Genomic DNA, 21,296 nt, shown 5'->3' with positions numbered 1-21,296 from the left:
CCTCAGCACAGTTGTGTGATAATTGTGATGAAAATCTTCTTTGTCAGTCTTTATACAGTCTGTGTGTTTGAGAAAGAGTATGCTAACAGTAATTGTATAGAAACAAAAATCCAGTTTTATATAGAGGTAAATATAATTGGAAAATAAAAGCCATAAGAAAATAAAATGAATAACTGACTTCTTCAACCACTCTGTCAAAGTTTGGAGTCAGATATTTTTTTTTTCAGTAAGTCTCTAATGCTCAACAAGGCTGCATTTAGCTGTATTTGATTAAAAATACACTTTTTTCCAGAAGAGAAAGAATAAAGTAAATAATGTATATATGACAAGTTTTATAAATACAGTTTTATCAATGCAAACATATAGTTGACCACAATGTAAATAGACATGGAGTAAAGGCCACAAAACTTCATTTCAAGTCAAGTCAAGTAACCTTTATTTATATAGCGCTTTTTAAAATGTTGATTTAAATTTACGGAGCAGCTTTACAGTGATGGAGGGAACATAATTTTCGCTGTACAGCAGCTCTAGAAGTAATCATTGCGCCATTGTCCTGCTCAGTTCAGTTTGCATACGATGGTTTCAATGCAGGCAGATCAAAAACATTGTTGAATATCAAGTGTCCCCGACTAAGCAAGCCAGAGGGGACAGCAGCAAAATTTCCTAGTTCATGGGATCTTTAATGAAGCAGAGATGGAGATTTTGTTCATTTTATATTGAAATATATTTTAGGAAAATATAAAGGAGGAATTAATGTTGACAAATGAAGTGCATAAATTGCACAAAGCCAGATACACCAGCATGAGTCATGAAACATCACCTGTGTGCGTGTTTGTGGCTTTTATGACATGGACACCATTATTTCAACTCTTCCATTTAATCTCTCTCTCCTACTCAATCTGAGTCACCACTTCAAACCTGTTGAAGTCTCTCTCTGTCTTTTTCTGACTCATCTCTCTCTTTCACCTCCCGCCTCAATGACAAACTAGGTTTCACCTCTGTTCCTCCATCCCATCTTTTCAGGGTCTGAGTCACCAGTCTTTCTATTAAACATCTCCTAACTCACTCCATCTTTTTCTTATTCTTCCATCGATCATATATATTTCTGTTTAGCCTTGTTTCACAATGGATACATCAATTTAGTGACCTCTTCACCACTAAAACATTTCTCAGTGGTCATTTTGAACCTTGTAATGTACCTTGGATGTAGCTATAAATGTAGTTCATCCAAAAAGAAAGTTCTGGCATCATTTACTTACCCTCATGTCTTTCTAAACCTGTGTGACTTTCTTTCCTCTTTAGTACATAAAATAAGTTTATCAGGATGTTTAAGAGTGAATGTTGACCAGGGGCTGCCAATCTTGAAAATGACGCATTCATTGATAATACTCAATAATCTCATTCTCATTCAAGTCAAATCCCATTCTTGTTCATGTTTACATTCAAATATGGTGTGTCAATATGTGTCATGCCAAGTTTGACATCAATGTTGCTAAATATAATTGGTTTTTGTGTAACTGATACATGCTCTGAATTTCCAGAATGCCCAAATGAGATTTGAGAATTATGACATAGGGAACTTAAATGTAATTTAGTTATTTTTTCTGGGACAAAGCTATTTCATGCCTTTAGGAGATGGGGAACATAGTGCACAAGTCATGTGGACCACATTTATAATACTTTTATTGACTTCTATTGTGTGGAAAAAGCAGCATAGACATCTTGCCTAACATAACTTTTTTTTATTAATTAATTTTTGGGTGAACTGTCCCTTTAAGTAGAAATGCAGAAGTAGCTTAATCATCAATATGGTCAATATGGATTAATGACAGTACTATACGAGTTATATTTCTTTATTTGATTGCTGTTAGCTTGGGACACTGGGTAAAAATAACCAAGGTTTCAGAAACAAGGTTAAAAACACTTTTTTTATGCACAGGAAAAAAATTGCCCTGTAGCTATGATGAGCCTGTGGTTTATCTGCGAGTGGATGTTCATCTTATTAGCAAGCCATTTGTGCAGTCGATATATAAAGCACACAGTTTAATCTGGGGAAGTTTGTGTGTTGGTCTCTGTGCGTTTGTGTTCAATGGTGATTTCCATCCCAGGCACTATTGAACATCTTAATTCCTGTACATGTGGGTTGAAAGCCCATGTTTGTAAACACAATTTAACTAAGCGCAATTAAGTATCAGTCAAGCATGCATAACAATTACACCTATGACCAATCCCCTTTAAACACACATACATACACTCACACACTTGCTGTAGCGGTGGTTCTTTCTTGAGTGTCCATCATCAATAACCACTCTCTCTGTAAAATCCCTAGATGTTTTATTAGTGATCGGTGGGGTTTATTCTAGAACGTTCTGTCTTTTTTCCTTCAATGTACAGTTTGAACTTTTGATTTTGTGATCCAGTGAGCAGCAGCCGGGTCAAATTAAAATGCCGGTTCGAGCGTTTCATTGCTCTGTTGAGTTCCTGTTGTTTAAAGCTGCTGTATAGAATGCATAAAATGTCTCTGCGGCCTGACAGATATCTCTGAAATGGATTAAATGTCCTGAGAAATCACACCTGTCTCTGTGACAGCCCTAAAAAAAAATCTGAGCATGGCCCACGCATGTCCCATCCCCCCCCCCCCCCCCAAAAAAAAAAAAAAAAAAAAAAACCCTGGAGGCACATCTCTTGCCTGTCAGTCATTTTGCATGTATGGGTATATCAACAGGTTTCTGGACAGTGGTGTTTTGGAGAGAGACTGTATGGTTGAAAGGAAGTTAGCATTGTAAAATTTGTATATGCTGCCAGGTTTTGAACCCAGGAGCTCTTGCATTGAAAACAAAGATCACAACATATTTATGCATTTGGCAGGTATTTACTTTTATGCATATGTAATGTAATGTAAAGCCTTGTTAAATTTTGATGGATATGAGACCGCAAGCTTTACTCTAACATTATACTTCTGAAATGATCAAGAAACATTCCTTATTAATATCAATGTAGAAAACAGTTGCAGCGTGTATTTCTATGTCTGTTTAGTTTCATTTTGTTTTGGTTCTGTTTTCCGTTCTGGTTGGCCTGTGTTCCCTAATTAGTCTCCTTGGTTGTTAATTAGTTCTACGAACCTGTTTCTATTCAGTTGATTATTCTTCCTTGTATTTAAGCCCTCAGTTTCCTTTGTTTTGTGGTCCGGTATTGATTATGTTAAGTATGGTTACTTCCTGAACCCTTTGATTCTCCTACGTGTTCCTATAGTGGAATTTACTATTAAAGACTCCTTTTGTTATCCCTTGTGTTTGTGCGCTTAGTACAGCCTACACAGCGCCTGACAATGGTTTTAGTTTGCTTAATATTTTGGTGGAAACTGTGATAATTTATTTTCAAGATTCTTTGATGAATAGAAAGTTCAAAAGATCAGAATTAATTTGACACTATATCTTTTGTAACTTTTGTATGAATGTCTTTTTTTTTCACTTTTCATCAGCGTAATGCATGCTACATAAACCTCTTCTCTGTGTGCTCTGAACAATACTGAATGAGTTTGACCTTGTTTCTGTCATGAAAGCATTTTCGTCCATTGTTATGACCTGTATTTTACTGTCTTTTGAAGTGATCGGACACAGCTGTGTACTTGCATTTTTAGATAAGAGGAGAGACAAATGGCATCATGCACTTTCTCTTCCCACCATCTTGTGTTCGATTACTCTGTGTGTGTGTGTGTGTGTGTGTGTGTGTGTGTGTGTGGACTGCTGAGATAAATCATTAAGCACATTACAGTAAGATCTGTTTAAAACAGGGTGAGGAGCTGCTTTTGGAGCTGTTAATGTCACTTTATGAGTCCATTTGCTCATGCCACAGCTTTGCTGTTTCTCTCTCTCTCTCTCTCTCTCTCTCTCTCTCTCTCTTTCTTTCTTTCTTTTTTCAGTTATACACAACAAAGTAGGTTAAAGGGGACCTATTATACCTCACAGATCATTTATAAATCCATGTTGTAAATACCCATTTCTGACTACAGTCAAGAACAGGCTGTTTTCGTGCATGTGCCTTTAAATGCAAATGAGCTGCTGTGCCTCGCCCCCTCTCTACGATCACATTTCCTATCTCAATTGGATTCTCTGCCAAATATTAGAGACTGTCCTCCCAAAAAAAATGACTACACCCACCCCAACCCTAAACCTACCCTCAGTGATTTAGTGCATATACACTTTATGAGCTCATGCGTTCCCTGGGATCGAACCCACAATTATCATGATCACATGATTGCATATTGTTATATATTGCAATGCTCTGCCAATTGAGCTACACGGAGCTATGACACAGATAAAAGGGAACAATTTATTAAAATGAAAGTGTCCTGTTGTCGATAGGGGCACAACTTTAGCAAATGCTCCTATGGGTCGTATTTTAGGTAAGTGACAAACGACCTAGGTGTGTTGGTTGGAGAACATGTTGAAATATTAACAAGACATCTGCTTGGTTTTGATTATCATCTATATCACGATCACTCTAATGGATAGCATAGTTCTTTCATCATTAAAGTTTATTATTTCCACGCATTTTAAAGCTCTATCAGTTTAAACTTCTAATGGATCGTTTTCTGAGTGCACTTATCTGAAGCGCACACACACAGATAGCTGGCTGTCAGACGTCAAGTCTCGTGAGTAACTTCTCTTGCACATTTTTTGTTTAAACTGTCAAATACACATAAGGTTCTGTCAAAAACACACACAGTTCACATAAACACAGTCAGTTATGTCTGTGAACATAAATAGCAGGTAACGTTACAGAAATCGTATGTGTAAATTAGATCTGTGGTGCATTCCCTTCAAAAATAAAACTAATACACCGCGTTCAGTGGCTCAGATGTAGGCAAATGAAGACTGTTATGTGCACTCTTACATCAAACAACAAAACATCTCAATTACTTACCAGACATAATGCTGTATGGAAAGTGTGGAAAAGGCAATTGAGTATTTGCAACCTTCAAACTTCAAAGCTTTTTGAACTTTCAAGCATCTGAATTTCATTGTAAATGGCTGTCCTTTTTTCCTTAACTCTGTGATGTCATCAGTCTGGGACGGCCGGGAGTGGACTGTCATTGCCAGCACGAGAGTGGGGCGGCAGTTCTCCAACTGCAGTTTCTCATCAACGAGGTACTGAACACCCACACATGCAGGCACACATATTACAGCACATTTTCATGTGCGCAGCATATGCAGAAAGCACGGAGGAGGGCAGAGTGCATCTGTGTGTTTTAATCTGTATTTTAGGATAGACAGCGTGTGTGTGTGCGAGTACTGCAAGTGTAAATGTACGCTCAGCTCTGCAGAGGAATACGTTTAGGTCAAGAGCTGCTCTCCCTCTCGGCCCCGTGGTGTTAATGCAGTCAGTCATTATTTCCCATCAGACGTGTCAAGTGCTGAGTGTTTCTCAGCCTCTCTGTCTCGCTCTTACGCACACGCACCACATCAACTCATGAATAACAAGAAGTTAGAGCGTTTATAAAAGAAGAAAAGTGTGAGAGTTGCCACGGTGGCCATTTTGGAATACAACAATTTAGGAACTCTTTCCACTTTTCCCTCTCCACCTATTATTGTCTCCTTTCTATTTCCTATCAGTCTATATAAACATCTCTGAAATCAATAGAAAATGGCATTCACAAGCCATTTTACTTTTGTAATGAGACGTTTTTCAGAGTAAAGAACGTTCAACAGGAAAACATTTAGGACTGGATTTTTTCCGTCGGGAATTCATTGGTTTGTGAAAAGTGAAGCCAGACCAGAATGTGAGTTGGCAGTCAGTTGTGGAGATGATGAAATCTTTGCCCCAGGAATCAGACCATTTATATTTGAGCTTCTTACCTGCTGAGAACTGAAATGGTACTGAAGACATGGAGGCTAAATGTTAAAGGGATAGTTAAAAAAAAAAATGAAATCCCATCCCATGTTTTTGTCTTTGCTTTTTTTTTTCTTCTCAAATCTGTTGTTAATTGCTGATTCTTGTTAAGCAGCATTAAATTAATGTTATTATATTAACTAGTGATGAGATTTCATAAAGGCTGTATTACTGTACCTAAAGCAGTAGTCTGAAATGATACCTAAATAGATATTTTACTATCGGTTAACATTACTGTGCCTAGGTTATGTCAGCTAAAAAGGAAATTTGCTTCAGATGAAGAGAACATTATTGCATTTTGATTAAAATTGACAAAGACAAGCTTGTTTTATTTTGTTCTTTGGAATAACATGCTCTGAAAAATTTTTCACAATAAGACAGACATTATAACACACTCTTAAAATCGTCTCATTTAGTGAGACATGTGACTGTAGGAATTGACTGGACAAATATTGTGCACATACACTCTTGACTTTTTATCCTGAGGTGCATTATTCAGATATTACACTTCAGAGATTCAGCTTTCATTCATATTTATTTTATTAACAACACTGAGTTGTCAATGTAAATAACATTCATCACAAGGGATGGTACCTTACCAAACAGATGGTTAAATTCATACAATATATCTCACACCAGTCTTCTCACTTATAGTAGATTGCGACACATTTCTCTCTCTAATTTAATTTTCTCATAGTAAACATGCAATCAAAATAACTCTGTTACTTTAATAACCATATTAACTTTAATGTATGTTCCTGGTCTTATTGTGAATATGATCAATCATTGCATGTTAATTCAAAGAAAATATGTTTGTCTTATAACATCTTTCCTTTCCAGCTGACATCTCTTTGTAAAATTATGTATAATTATGGAACTATTATGTATAATATTAATATGTGCAATATGTAAGAATTTTGCAGTAAAATATCCAAAAACCACTAGGCCAGTATTATATTTTGTTCACTCGAGTACTTACAATACCCCAAATGTTTCCAACTATTTGTAAATCATGAGAAAATTGCAATTTTAACCAGTGCTCCGGGACGTGTGAGGAGTCACTTGTCAATTGCGTCATACCCACGTTAACCCTCAGTTTCCAGTTTTATTTTGTAGAAACCATGGAAACACCCATGACGCTTTAATATATGACATGTTTTAATAGACAAGGGAACAACTGTTTTGATATAACTAATTATTGAAACACTAATTATTGTTATATAGCTCAACACGTTTAGTCTTATTGATTAAATCTAATTTTCTTGAGAAAAAGAGAAAAACACTTTTTTGTGAAGTAGCTAACATAATCAGGTGCAGCTTTATTTTTAGTAACAGTAATATACAATTTTCTCCATCATACAATACGTTTTAAAATTAATTGCATGCCATTTATCAACACAAGCCATCCAGCATTTAATATGATATCTAGCTTACTGCAGTGTGTCTCAAACAAGTGTCTCACAGCAGCCACCAAACGAACGTTATATCATCATTTTCAACACACTCAAATGTGTCTAATATGATAAACAGCGCTGTGTTACCTCATACTCATGACCGGAAAAGCAGAAGCAGCGCCGGCGACTGTGGCATAAAAAAAGTTACGCTGCTCGTGAGGAGTGTGTTTGCGCAATCGCTCCAGCGGCCTCGTTCAGCTCCCACAGTACTCGGTCCTGCTCTGCTTCATACTACAGTAACGTTAATAATCACATCCATGAACATGATTTCTTCCCGAGTCCTATCCCGATTATTTTCCTCCGGCTGTGACGTGAAGACCACATGTCCCATGATTCCGTGCTCAAACTTGCCGCCATCAAGCTATGCCTTTGTTTTGAATAGGCCTCTAGCGACCTCTAGCGGACAGAAAATTTTACATATTGCATCTTTAACCAACTAAACAACCAAAGTAGCTGTTAATGTTTTGTTTTAACAAATTCTTATCAGTGTTATTGTAGTAGGGCTGCCCCCGACATTTAAGCCATTAGTTGACTAATCACACATTTATATTAATTTAGTTACTTAAATATATAATGAGAATAATACTAAACTAATGAGCGTTTAATATAAGCGTATAGCCTATTCCACGCTCAAGCGCATGTATAAAACTTTCCGCAAAGCACCGGCAAAAATAATGATTATGTATGTGTCTGGAAAAAAATAGCAAGGAGACATTTCAATTATTTATTTATAAACTAGTGTTTTCTGAGTTAGTGTTGGCTGAAATGATGAAGCTGACGATGCTGCCTGAAGAATTCAATGTAGTCACACCCTACTTTGTTTTTCTTGTTGTATATCCCATTTTACTTGGAAATCATGGAAGTAAAATGGGAATTCACACTGACTTCAACACGGCCCAACTAAAGTTTCCTCTCAATGTTTTTTTTCTCTGGCTTTTTCCTTTGGTGCACTGGTGCAATCTATGTTTATCTAAACACCATTTCCATGGAAACACAGTTGTCAGTCACCTGACTGACGGATCTGGATTCAGTGCACTGAGAGAAACAGACATGAGAACAAAGATGGTGCCAAAACTACACAATCATGAGGAAGATATAGACTTCCTATTCCTATAGACTTTCTTTTGGCCTATGTTCACCCTCAGTTTAGGCAGTGATTTGATAAAACACATTCAGAATAATACTGCCATGTTCTCATTCAGAACCTGAAATGTCACTCATTGTTCCAGGTTACAAGCTGAATTATTTGCTTCCTGAACATTGTGCATGGCTTTGAAAAGAAAATTAGATACAGACTTCAAAATTATATAGGTCTTCCAGATAAACCGGGTCATTCTGACAGTGTCAGGTACAGTGGAAAAGAGATTTTTCACACTCACACTTTTTGACACTTTCATCACTTTTTGCTCTTTCCCCTTGTTCTGTCCTCCATTAACCATGAACATCACCCTGAGCTCTGTAATACAGAGCACAGCTTTACTTGTGGCAATTCTTTCTTTTCAGACTATTTGCGGTCTCTATCCAAGGAGGACTTTAATATCATGAAATATGCATGAAATGCATGGGAAAACAGCAGAGTTGTACAGACTCGAACGTATCAATGTGACAAAATAAATTAAGGTTTATCATTTCCCAGCAACTATATGAGTAAATTCCTATTTCATTTGGGACCTAGAAGAGGCATTGTATGCCGCATAATTTTCTACATGAATAAAAGCAATTCAATTACAGGTGTGAGAAGTTTGTTATTAGGTACATAGTATAAAAAAATTCATGGTTTTAGATCAGCTGATTGATATGTTTAATATAAATGATCTCCAGTTATGTTTTCTGGCACATGAAGAAGCAAAATGGCTGATATCATCAGCTGAAATAAAACACCAGTTGCAAAGTGTCACAGACTTATACATTATATTATACCTTACAAAGAAGGAATTTAAATGGCATTGTTAGATAATATTCTTAGTGTAAATTTGCCACCTCATTGCATGAAATGAGTATTGTTGTTACACTTATGTATCCATAGGGGGCGCTGGTCACAGCCTGTGCGGACGACACGCTGCATCTCTGGAACTTGCGACAGCGACGTCCGGCTATCCTACACTCTCTCAAATTCAACAGAGAGCGGTGAGTATAGCCTATACAGTACATAACTCTTTATATGTATTTTTTTTTCAGGAATGAACAGGCATATGCACCGAGCACACATAATATTTCAAGTCAAAAATGAACTTCCCAAGGATTTCATAAAAAAATATGATCTTTATTTAATTTAATTTTACATCGAAAGTGTGAATCGAACTGAATATTTCAACTTGAGGAGAAGTTGCTGACTTCCCAAGGCTTTAGAGCATTGGTCAGAATGAATATGTGATTGAGTGAACACAGATAGCTCAAGGCTGAGTGAAGCCAAGCCTCAATATTTTAAACTGTTCTAGCTCCTGTCTTCTCTCTTCAGGTCTGTTTCTGAGCGCATAGGTTTTCTTCTCTAAAAATGCAATAGACACAGAAAAGTATTTATTAAATAAAAATAACAAATCCATCATAAAGTGCAGCATTAACCTTACTGTGCTACCCTACATTAAGCACTAGCACATCATGTTTAGAGTACTTTAATATTGTTTAAAATGTTTTTGTATGTAGGTCTTTGTTAGAGTAGTGTGTTAAAGGCTATTAGGTTTTTTTAAGTCCTTTAATATGTCCCACCTGGAACAGTTGAAAGAATATATCAATACTGAAAGGAAGCTGAATTTGTTAAACAGTTCATGCGATCTTTAACTATTGACCATAACACAGTTTTTTTACATTCCTATAGTTACAGTATTCTATAAGTCTTCCTCTGCTTCGCAAACTGTGCACTGTTCATTCACTGGAAATTGACCCACAAGGTATGACTCATATGGCTTTTGTTACACTTATTTCTCTGTTGAATGAGTCAGGGTTAGCTCTAATAAATGTCACTCTCATTCAAAGCTATGAAATGTTACGGATGCATTATGGGCTATGGCCTCTTGTAGTTGTATAGAAGCATAGAAACCTTTCAGGAAGTTATTAGCAGAAATACTGACGTATTCTGTACAAAAAGAGAGACCTTGAGTCAGTTGAAGAGAAAGTCATAAACAGCTTTTCTTTATTTTTTTATATTTGTTTCCTCCCCACCTAATCACTTGACGTGTAAGAGGACCTTGTCCAAATGTGGCTTCTTATCACTGCGTTGATTGCTGTGGAACAGGAAAGAAAGAATAAAAGAAGAAATATTTTTGTTATATTTGAACCAGAGAGAAAGTTAACTGACTTGCCCTTTAAAGTGCCCCTATTATGCTATTTGAAAGGTTCTTAATTTTGTTTTAGAGGTCAACAACCTTTACAATAGGTTTGCATGCATCGAAGGTCAAAAAACACTGTAATTTTCTCATAACATACATTGCACATCACCACATTTTTCAATGATTCTCAAACGACTCGTCAAATAAATCGGTCTCTCTAAATCCCTCCTTTCTGCAAGCCTGCTGTGCTCTGATTGGCCAGATGGCCTAGTCTGGTGTGATTGGTCAACGCAAGTTGGAAACAAATGCCCCTTACCATAACTGAATGTCAACTCCGAAGACTTCCTAAAGCTCAGTGGTTGTACACTGTAAACAAAGTAACAATGTCGTTGATTTTACTATATTAATCTGAGGGTGAATCCGATGATGAAATATTGTAAGAACTAGTTATTCAACCTGAACCTCCATCACAAGGACGACTTGAGCAGTTCGCTTCTCAGTGATACGCTACTCAATTTGACATTCATCATGAGATGTTGCAACTGTAATTTCTAATTTGTTGATTGTCCATCAACAAACCGATATGTATATTTCTAATTTATTGTTATGCACATATGGAAACTGTATTATTAAAGGTGCCCTAGAATGTCTTTTCAAAAGATGTAATATAAGTCTAAGGTGTCCCCTGAATGTGTCTGTGAAGTTTCAGCTCAAAATACCCCATAGATTTTTTTAAATTAATTTTTAACTGCCTATTTTGGGGCATCATTAACTATGCACCGATTCAGGCTGTGGCCCCTATAAATCTCTCGCTCCCTGCCCTCCCGAACTCTCGACTATAAGTGCAGTTATACAGTGCATAAACAAAGTTCACACAGCTAATATAACCCTCAAATGGATCTTTACAAGATGTTCGTCATTCATGCTGCATGCATGCATCGAATCCTGTGAGTATAGTAATATTTGGATGTTTACATTTGATTCTGAATGAGTTTGAGGCTATATGCTCTGTGGCTAACGGGCTAATGCTACACTGTTGGAGAGATTTACAAAGAATGAAGTTGTGTTTATGAATTATACAGACTGCAAGTGTTTAAAAATGAAAATAGCGATGACTCTTGTCTCCACGAATACAGTAATAAACTATGGTAACTTTAACCACATTTAACAGTACATTAGCAACATGCTAATGAAACATTTAGAAAGACAGTTTACAAATATCACTAAAAATATCATGATATCATGGATCATGTCAGTTATTATTGCTCCATCTGCCATTTTTCGCTATTGTCCTTGCTTGCTTACCTAGCCTGATGATTCAGCTGTGCACAGATCCAGACGTTAATACTGGCTTCCCGTGTGTAATGCCTTGAACATGGGCTAGCATATGCAAATATTGGGGTCATACATATTAATGATCCCGACTGTTACGTAACAGTCGGTGTTATGTTGAGATTCGCCTGTTTTCCGGTCTTTTAAACAAATGAGATTTATATAAGAAGGAGGAAGCAATGGAGTTTGAAACTCAACGTATGTCTTCCATGTACTGAAATCTTGTTATTCAACTATGCCGAGGTAAATTCAATTTTTGATTCTAGGGCACCTTTAACAGTATCGATAACAGTATACGCTAGCCGAGCACTAATGTGAATGACTGATTTAACATTAAAGTTTGTAAAACAAATCTTGCTCCATCCTTTATCATTACTTGAAGTAGTAAGAATGAAAGACAGTCTGTATTAATGGACACAAGTTTAGGTCATAGTGGGCCCACAGCTGATTAACAAAAGTATTTCATTAAGACAGTAATAACATTAGTTGGCTGGAAACATGTACAATTAACTAAAACATAAAACTATGTATTTTGAACACTCAGTATAAAATATATACATTAATAATTAATAATACTTACAGGTTGTGATTCTGAGGAGCACACTGGTTCAAATAATGTGGGTAGTCCCATCTTTAACCACTGATCCTTCACTGCCTCATCCAAGTGAAAATAAACCAAATTTACTTTCACAGCACAGAACATAGCATCTTTTCGACACATTATCCACACAAACAAGCATTTGTACAGCATTTGAGGGGGGTTTACGTTTTTGCGGGATGTGCATGCAGAACGTAAACGGGCATTATGCAAATGTGTGAACTTTGCGGACAAACGACTTATTTAAGCGGTTCAGAGTCAACTCTTTATTTTGAAAGACAACACCTTTATTTATAATGCACTTTCATCTTTACAACTTTGCAGACTGTTTACATTCAAATACAGCTACATTACAAACTGCATGAAAAGTGATTTGCAAAAATCCATAATGGGGCACTTTAACTGAAATGCATTTGATAACAGATAGACGATAGAAGATGAATACTTCTCATATGATGATTGTTTAGCATTAGAGCAACATGATTATTTCAGTTGGATTTTAACAGATTGTGTGTCACATTTTAGCACTGCAGAGTTGTTTTGAGAACATGTCTCAATGTAATGAGGCTATATTTGAGCAGACAGTAAAACCGCAGCTTGTGTGAGAGTGCAGGATAGAGCTGGTAGAATTTCATATACAAAGAGGGTGTTTATATTAAAATCTCAAAGGCACAGCAGCAAAAAAAGGTCAGTTTAATTGTCAGGGTCAGAGAGAGGGTGGAAAATGGTCATGAGAAAAGAAAATTATGACTCTTTTTTTTGGCTCAAGATTCCTTGAGGCAAAACAGCTAAATGACAAAATGCTCTGTGACATTTTGCAACTCACATAAGTCCAGAAGATGCCAAATGAAAATTCAATGTGTTGTCCATGAACATTTGTGTTAAGTTGTGCATTCCCATATGCATTAGCATCTTCATAACATCCAGTGAATGATGATTTGTTCCGACTACTGTATATTGCTATCTAGCCAACATGTAACTGCTTTCTAATGTGTTTATATTTTGAGGCCAAGGGGAGTGTGTAGCATTTAATTTGTTGTGTTCTGTTTTCTCCTGTACATCTCCCTCTGAATGAAATCAACATGACCATGTGTTTGCATGTATGTGTGAGAGAAGGAAAGATTTATGTGTATTTTGTTTTGTTGTTTCATTTAGCTGATTGAATATTGAGTTATCCTCATGAAGAAATGAAATGTTTACATTTGAAGGCATTTGGTTATTTAGTGGATCGCAAAAGAGGGATGAAAGACAATATCTACGATTACATGCAACCAAAAATGTGTTAGTAATCAGATTGATAACTCAATTGGACTGAAATACTTCATGTCAACATCGCAGTCAAACTGAGTGTGATCCAAATGAAATTTCAATCGGATTGGAAGGGTTGATGTAGACCTAAAATAATAATATCAATAGGAATAAATGAAGCATGTAAACGCTTGAATCTGACTGTTCATATCATATAAAATAGTCAGTGGAATTAAATTTTTACTAAATATTTGTTTGTCTGACATATATGTCAGCTTTCTTTTCAGATATTTCATCACAGCAAAAATAGCAATTATACTCATACTAGTTCTGGTGACATTATCACATGACTTTCTCCGGTTTTGAATGTGGCAACTGATCACTGTGCATATTCTGAAGTTTTGTTTGGAATATGTGTAAACGTGTGAATTGGATTGCAGCATTTGGGGTACATATATCAGAATTTTCAGAAGCCAAACAAAACAAAACAGGCAAAAATAAGGAGAGAATGGATCTAAATTCAGCACTTTATTATAATCCAAAACAAAGAAGATAATCCAGAAGAGAAATTACAAGAAGATCGCATGAATAAACACACAACAGCATAAGCAACACAAGTCAAAGAACTGAACAAACTGAGGGATATATGCAAAGAATAATGAGAACTAAACTAGAAACAGGTGTACAACATAATCAGTTGCTATAGAAACAAACTAGTGACTATAACAAAGGAAACCAGCAGGAAGCATGGAAAAATAACGATATACAGTACAAACCAAACGAAACGGAAACCAAAAATCAATACATTAATAATGCACATTTCATTGTCTATCCAAACTTAGAAAAGATGTATGTATACTAACACCACACTTCTTGTATGAATGAATACGTATAAATACTACAAATGAGATCATGTTGTGTCAGTAAATCTGAACACATAAAAATGTAGACAGCATTTTTCAGGTCGCTCCCCTGGTACTTTTTTGTTGTTTACAGAGCCTTGGGCTGTCACGCAGGATGGTAGGATTTCTCAGGACACTTGTTTTAATGATATCTGCCAGGTAGAAGGGACATTTTATGCGTGGTTTCCGTGCATAAACTTAGCTTAGGAATAGCGGTACGAGGTAGTATGTGATACAGGTTTTTGTACGTGTTGTGTTTTCTGGGTATGGCTAATGAGCTTTGTTCCCCTCCATAATAACTGATGATTGTGTTCATCACCCCATCAGACCGTCTGGAACAAACAAATAAAGTCATGGTTTCACCCTCCGTGACAGTTTCACACACACACACACACACACACATTGACAAGGATTTCTTCTATCTTATGTGTGTGCTTTGACCCTGAAGTGTTTTATATTTGGCTTTATTAAAATTATGCAAATTCACATGTAATGAGAAATGTTTTCTCAGATCAGTAGGTGCCTGTCTGAGTGTGTGTGTGTGTGTGCACGGTTGGGTGCATACTTTCGTGCACGGCTGTGTTAGATGACAGAGATTTTCAGCTCAGCAGGGTCAGGAGACAGACTCAGGGGGGCTATAAGACTGATTCAAGACACTCAGCATGCTTGTCTGTCGCAAAAATACAAGGCATTTTCATCACAGTACAAAATTGTGTAGTCCTACGATATTCTTTTGGCTGATCAATTAATTTGATATTTGCATCTGAGGCATGTTTAGCCCAAAACATACAGTATGCAAGTATGCAGATACAAAAGCTTGGATTCATGCAGGGTTGAATTCTGAAATATGTGCTAAACATTGACAGAATTCACATGTAGCAGATGTACACTACCATTCACACAGTTTGTTATACTAATTGCTGTATTTATGTGATATAGTAAAAATAGTAATATAATATTATGAAGTATTATTACAATAAAAAATTACAGTTTTCCATTTTAATATATTTTAAAATGTATTTTATTCCTGTGAATTTTCGGCAGCCATTACTATATTGTGTAACATACTATATGCTGATTTGCTGCTCAAGAAACATTTATTATCATTCTCAATGTTGAAAACGGTTATATTTTTGTGGAAACCGTAAATTTTTTTTCAGGATCCTTTGATTTTTAGGAAGTTCAAAAGAAGAACATTTATTTATTTTAAATGTTTTATAACATTATTAATTTAATGTATCATTGCTTATAAAAGAATTCATTTCTTACTGACCTCAAATCTTTGAACGGCAGTTTACAGTAGTTTACAGTCCGCCATTAAGCAGAACCTGATTTCACCAAGTACAACATTCAGATGTTCCAATCAACCAATCAGATTTGAGTGACAAGTTTACAGTTTATGTCAAGTTTATGCTACATGTTTACAAAGTGCCTCCGAAACGTTCATCCGTCATAAAAAAAATTCGGATCAGGATAAATTTTTAGCATTTTCGCATTCGTAGCAAGCATTTTGAGAGGTGTTTTGACCATTCAAAGCCACCGTACAAGCGAACAGCAAAATCCAGAATGGTGTTTGACAAGTTGATCCACTTCGTCTCGCAACACAAAACACTGTATGACAAACAAAGTGTGGAATACAGAGGTGGAATATAAAAGTTTTTATGACTATGTGTAACACCAGTATTTTCTAAACCTACAGTGATTATTTTGGGATAATCCCACCGCTCCTTGAAAAGGAGGTGGAACTCTCCTTCCTCTCTATGCAATCTCAGGATTGGATGGACCCAATATTTCCTCTTTTTTTCTCTTTTTAAGAAGAGAGAGGACAACAAAATCATCCTCACTGCTTGAAGACTCCATCTTGTATTGTTTTGCGTATTTTTATTTTTTTTTTTTTTGCAACAGATTAATTAATACGCACCGGATTCAATGTGCAAGGTTTCTGTGCATGACAAGTTTTTAGGATGACGAACCTAACTCAGCAAGCTCAGGATGTGCTCTGCACTACACTGTTTTTTTTTGTCCAATCAGACATGTTCACATCTCTTTTGGCCTTGTGTGGTTTTGACCTTGGCTGCCTGAAAGGCCTTAAATTACAAATTAAATTAGTTACCTACAGAACCAACAAAAGAGCATTCTGGAACAGTTGCTCACTAAATGCCCTTAACATCATGATAGTCACTTTCTCATCCGGGCTTTTCATGTGTTGCAGTCAGAAACAGGTAACTTCACATTAGCATGGCCAGGTGCTCCATTAGCATTCTAACCTTGACAAGTTTAGCTGTCTGTCCAGCGTCTCGCAACCTTCATTTCCAATCACCCCGACTGTCTGAGGACCCCAGGGGCGTGAGGGGAGGAAAACAGAGAGAGATGTAATGAGTGTGGACAGCAGTGAATTACCGTGTGCTGGTCTTTATTTTCTAGTTAACCTGCTTATAAGGATGATGGATGATGCCACTGGATAGATTTCAGCATGAAGTCTCAAACAGACCCTGGATATGTGATAGTTTTATTGATCATTTTCATAATAAGAAGTTTTATGCCGCAAGCTGTGGTGCTAAAGTAAATGATACACATTTGAATCTAGCTTGCAGGAGTTCCCATTCACATTTATTTGCATTTAAGTAATGGCGTTTCTGAAACCTTGTCCTCGTATTCCATTTTATTCGGACAAACAGGTAGTCTCGCCCCAAACTCACAACAATGGTTGAGCCAGAATTTGACATGTTAGACAGCCACAGTTAACCACAAATAATCTTTAATGACTGAAACATAAAATGTGATGTTTTGCATTAATAATATGAAGTGCACACCTTAGTTTTAATGCTAAACCCTGTTTACATGTGTATAAAAATGTGGCGTGTTATTAGACATATTCTCTGGAGAGTTTCTGTTGTGACAGTAGCAGAGATAAATCAGAGTGCTAATAGGCTGCCTAATTTTGTAATTATTTCATAATTAATGTAGTGAGCATCAGCCAAATATTATCTTACTCTTTTCTTTTAACCTTTTGATGACACTGGAGACAGTGGCACGCTATGGAAACAAACACACATAAACACACCAGCATGGGGGAGTCATTTTTTGTCATATACGTGGTTTGCTGGAATAGAGAAAACAGAGTCAGTCCAAGAGTCAGTGTCTCCTCTCATCTCATTCATGTCTCATTAGCTCCAGTTTGTCTTGAGGTAATCGTGTTCCAATTAATTGCTGCATCCCAAAATACACACAAGTGTACCCAAGAGGGGCTGACGTTTGACTGGCATGAGCCTTAGAGCAGAGCCAAACCAGGCAACACCATGAACAAGTGTGACAAGTGTTACTTCCAACTGCTAAAGAAACAGAGAACCACAGAGAGCTATGAATCACTGCCTCTAAACATGAACGACTCAGAATAGGGCTGCACGCTTTGGGATCTGATTGAAAAAAAGAAATGAATCAAATTTATTACATGATTAATCAATTTATTCACATTCATATATTGTTTATCAGTATTTGCTGACATAACCCTCCAAATGAAGATAATTGACATTAGATTGTAGCACTAAATAGATTTTACAAAAAGTGTATTTTAGTATTATTTCCATATTATTGAATGTAGTATAGTATGTAGAGTATGTTATCACTGACCTACAGGACACAGCAATCCAAGTAAACTGTATGAGGTAGATTTAGGGTTCGTTCACACAGGATGAGTTTTTGTTTTCCCCCTGTGGTGTTTTTTAATCGTTGGTCTATGTAAATATGTGCTAAATAAACCAACAACTGTTGGATTATAGTGCTTGTTGGTGCTTTGTACAGAAGAGGATGAACTGGCCTTAAAGGTGCCCTAGAATCAAAAATTGAATTTACCTCGGCATAGTTGAATAACAAGAGTTTAGTACATGGAAAGACATATATTGAGTTTCAAACTCCATTGCTTCCTCCTTCTTATATAAATCTCATTTGTTTAAAAGACCTCCGAAGAACAGGCGAATCTCAACATAACACCGACTGTTACGTAACAGTCAGGATCATTAATATGTATGACCCCAATATTTGCATATGCCAGCTCATGTTCAAGGCATTACACAAGGGCAGCCAGTATTAACGTCTGGATCTGTGCACAGCTGAATCATCAGCCTAGGTAAGCAAGCAAGGACAATAGCGAAAAATGGCAGATGGAGCGATAATAACTGACATGATCCATGATATCATGATATTTTTAGTGATATTTGTAAATTGTCTTTCTAAATGTTTCATTAGCATGTCGCTTATGTACTGTTAAATGTGGTTAAAGTTACCATCGTTTATTACTGTATTTGCGGAGACAAGAGCCGTCGCTATTTTCATTTTTAAACACTTGCAGTCTGTATAATGCATAAACACAACTTCATTCTTTGTAAATCTCTCCAACAGTGTAGCATTAGCCTCAAACTCATTCAGAATCAAATGTAAACATCCAAATAAATACTATACTCACAGGAATCGATGCATGCATGCAGCATGAATGACGAACATCTTGTAAAGATCCATTTGAGGGTTATATAAGCTGTGTGAACTTTGTTTATGTACTGTATAACTGCACTTATAGTCGAGAGTTCGGGAGGGCAGGGAGCGAGAGATTTAAAGGGGCCGCGCAGCCTGAATCGTTGCATAGTTAATGATGCCCCAAAATAGACAGTTAAAAAAATTAATTAAATAAAATCTATGGGGTATTTTGAGCTGAAACTTCACAGACACATTCAGGGGAAACCTTAGACTTATATTACATCTTTTGAAAAGATGTTTAAATGTGCTTCAGCAAGGCATATTTCTTGTGGTATTGCCATGAGTAATTACATTTTTTAACACATAATTTAAAAAAAATGGTCCCACTTTATATTAGGTGGCCTTAACTACTATGTACTTACATCAAAAAATAAGTACAATGTACTTATTGTGTTCATATTGTATTGTAAAACACTTTTGCTGCTATTGAGGTGGATACGGGTAAGGTTAGGGACAGGTTTGGTATGGGTAGGTTTAAGGGTAGGGGTAATTTGTAAGGGATGGGTCAACAGTGTAATTATAAATGTAATTACAGAAATTAATTACAGATGTAATCACATGCAGGTGTTTTTAAAATATAAGTACAATGTAAAAACATGTATGTACACAATAAGTGCATTGTATCAAATGATTAATTTAAATGTAAGTACATAGTAGTTAAGGCCACTTAATATAAAGTGGGACCAAAAAAATAACTATAGTAAATTAACACAGTAAAGATTTGGTAGTTTGAAAGCTTCCCTGTTGAAAAAAACAGCATATGGTGGTTAGATATGTTTTGAAGCATGGCAGCTAGTTTGAGTTGGTTTAAGCTGGTTCACTCAAAAAAATAACTTGTTGGTCTAACTTAATTCAATTATGACACCTATTTCCACACAGTTGAACTGATTTATTTGAACTTAAGCTAGGTTAATTGTACTGATGAGTAAAATTCATGGTAATTGAATGAGATCACACCAGTTTCATTTGACATATTCTGTGAATGTTTCCTGAACATAATTCATTCTTGTTGATCCAACCAGTGCTAATGCAATTCAGACTGGTGCCCTTGTGCAGTGTTGCTCAAGTTTTCTGCACTTTTAAGGAAATGGAAAGACCTGTTAGTGTTTAAGTGTTTAATGTTTAGTTATTTTGAACATTTAAAAGAGTTTGTAGCGTATATATATAAAAAATTTTTTGTTACCATCATGGTGAAGATGTGCGCTTGTGCTTAGGTTGTGAATAGCTGTTGTACACAGACATACATGTTTCATGACCATTGAGAGGGATAAAGCTGATGACCATATGTAGACTGTGTAAATTATGTGCTGGCCCTCAAACTAATTTATTTATATTTCTATAAAAACTAAACTAAAATATCACTTTTCATATGCTAAGTAACATTTATAGCATGCAAGTAATGATCAGGTAAAGAACTTCTCATCACTGGCTTTAGCACAGTTAAAGCTTGTTGAGAACAACATAGATTTATTTCATGCAGCCACCCATAGCCTAACCACAAGGTCTACACTTCAGCATAATGGTAACCTCAAAAAAAATCGACATAACAAACTCTTTTAAATGTCAAATATAACTGAACATCAAACTTTAAAAGGTATTTCCCTTTACTAAAAACACATTAAACAGCACTTAAGTTCATAATTTACTGTCCTGATCTTTCCCTACGCAAAGCATGCTGGGAACTAGAAATCCACTGCCCAGTTTCAATCAATGCAACATAAATGATTCATGTCGTCCCAACACAAATGGTTTAGGTTAACCTAACATTTTGCAAATTTAATTTCATTTAACATAATACAATTGAGTGCAAATGCCAATTAAGTAAAAAACTAAAGATTTGTGTTGGTTCAGCTTATTTTATTTAAATAAACTGAACAAGCAGCTAGAATCATTTTTTTGAGTGTTCTTAGCTGGTCTTGAGCTGGTTTAAGATGGTCTAGTTCGGGTCTTAAGCTGGTCCTAAGCAACTAGCTCCAGCTCAGATCAGCTTATAACCAGCTCAGGACCAGCTTAAACCAGCTCATGACCAACTAAGGACCAGCATATACAAGCTACCATGCTTCAAAACATACCT

The 21,296-nt window shown here is 36.2% G+C and overlaps 1 protein-coding gene across 11 annotated transcripts in view; it reads left to right on the top strand.

The window, feature by feature from the left end:
* The window catches only part of stxbp5l (syntaxin binding protein 5L), a 195,240-nt gene that overhangs the window by 77,968 nt on the left and 95,976 nt on the right, over window positions 1-21,296 (top strand). For all 11 annotated transcript variants that reach the window (XM_048193630.1, XM_048193626.1, XM_048193625.1 and 8 more), the window contains exons 3-4: window positions 5,069-5,150; window positions 9,373-9,473. In XM_048193630.1, coding sequence (XP_048049587.1) covers window positions 5,069-5,150; window positions 9,373-9,473 — 183 coding nt within the window. The remainder of the gene's footprint in view (window positions 1-5,068; window positions 5,151-9,372; window positions 9,474-21,296) is intronic.

Source organism: Megalobrama amblycephala, linkage group LG6, assembly GCF_018812025.1.
Source record: "Megalobrama amblycephala isolate DHTTF-2021 linkage group LG6, ASM1881202v1, whole genome shotgun sequence".
NCBI lineage: Eukaryota > Metazoa > Chordata > Actinopteri > Cypriniformes > Xenocyprididae > Megalobrama > Megalobrama amblycephala.
The sequence above is the reverse complement of the archived record's forward strand: the minus strand, read 5'-3'. Positions and strand labels throughout refer to the sequence as shown.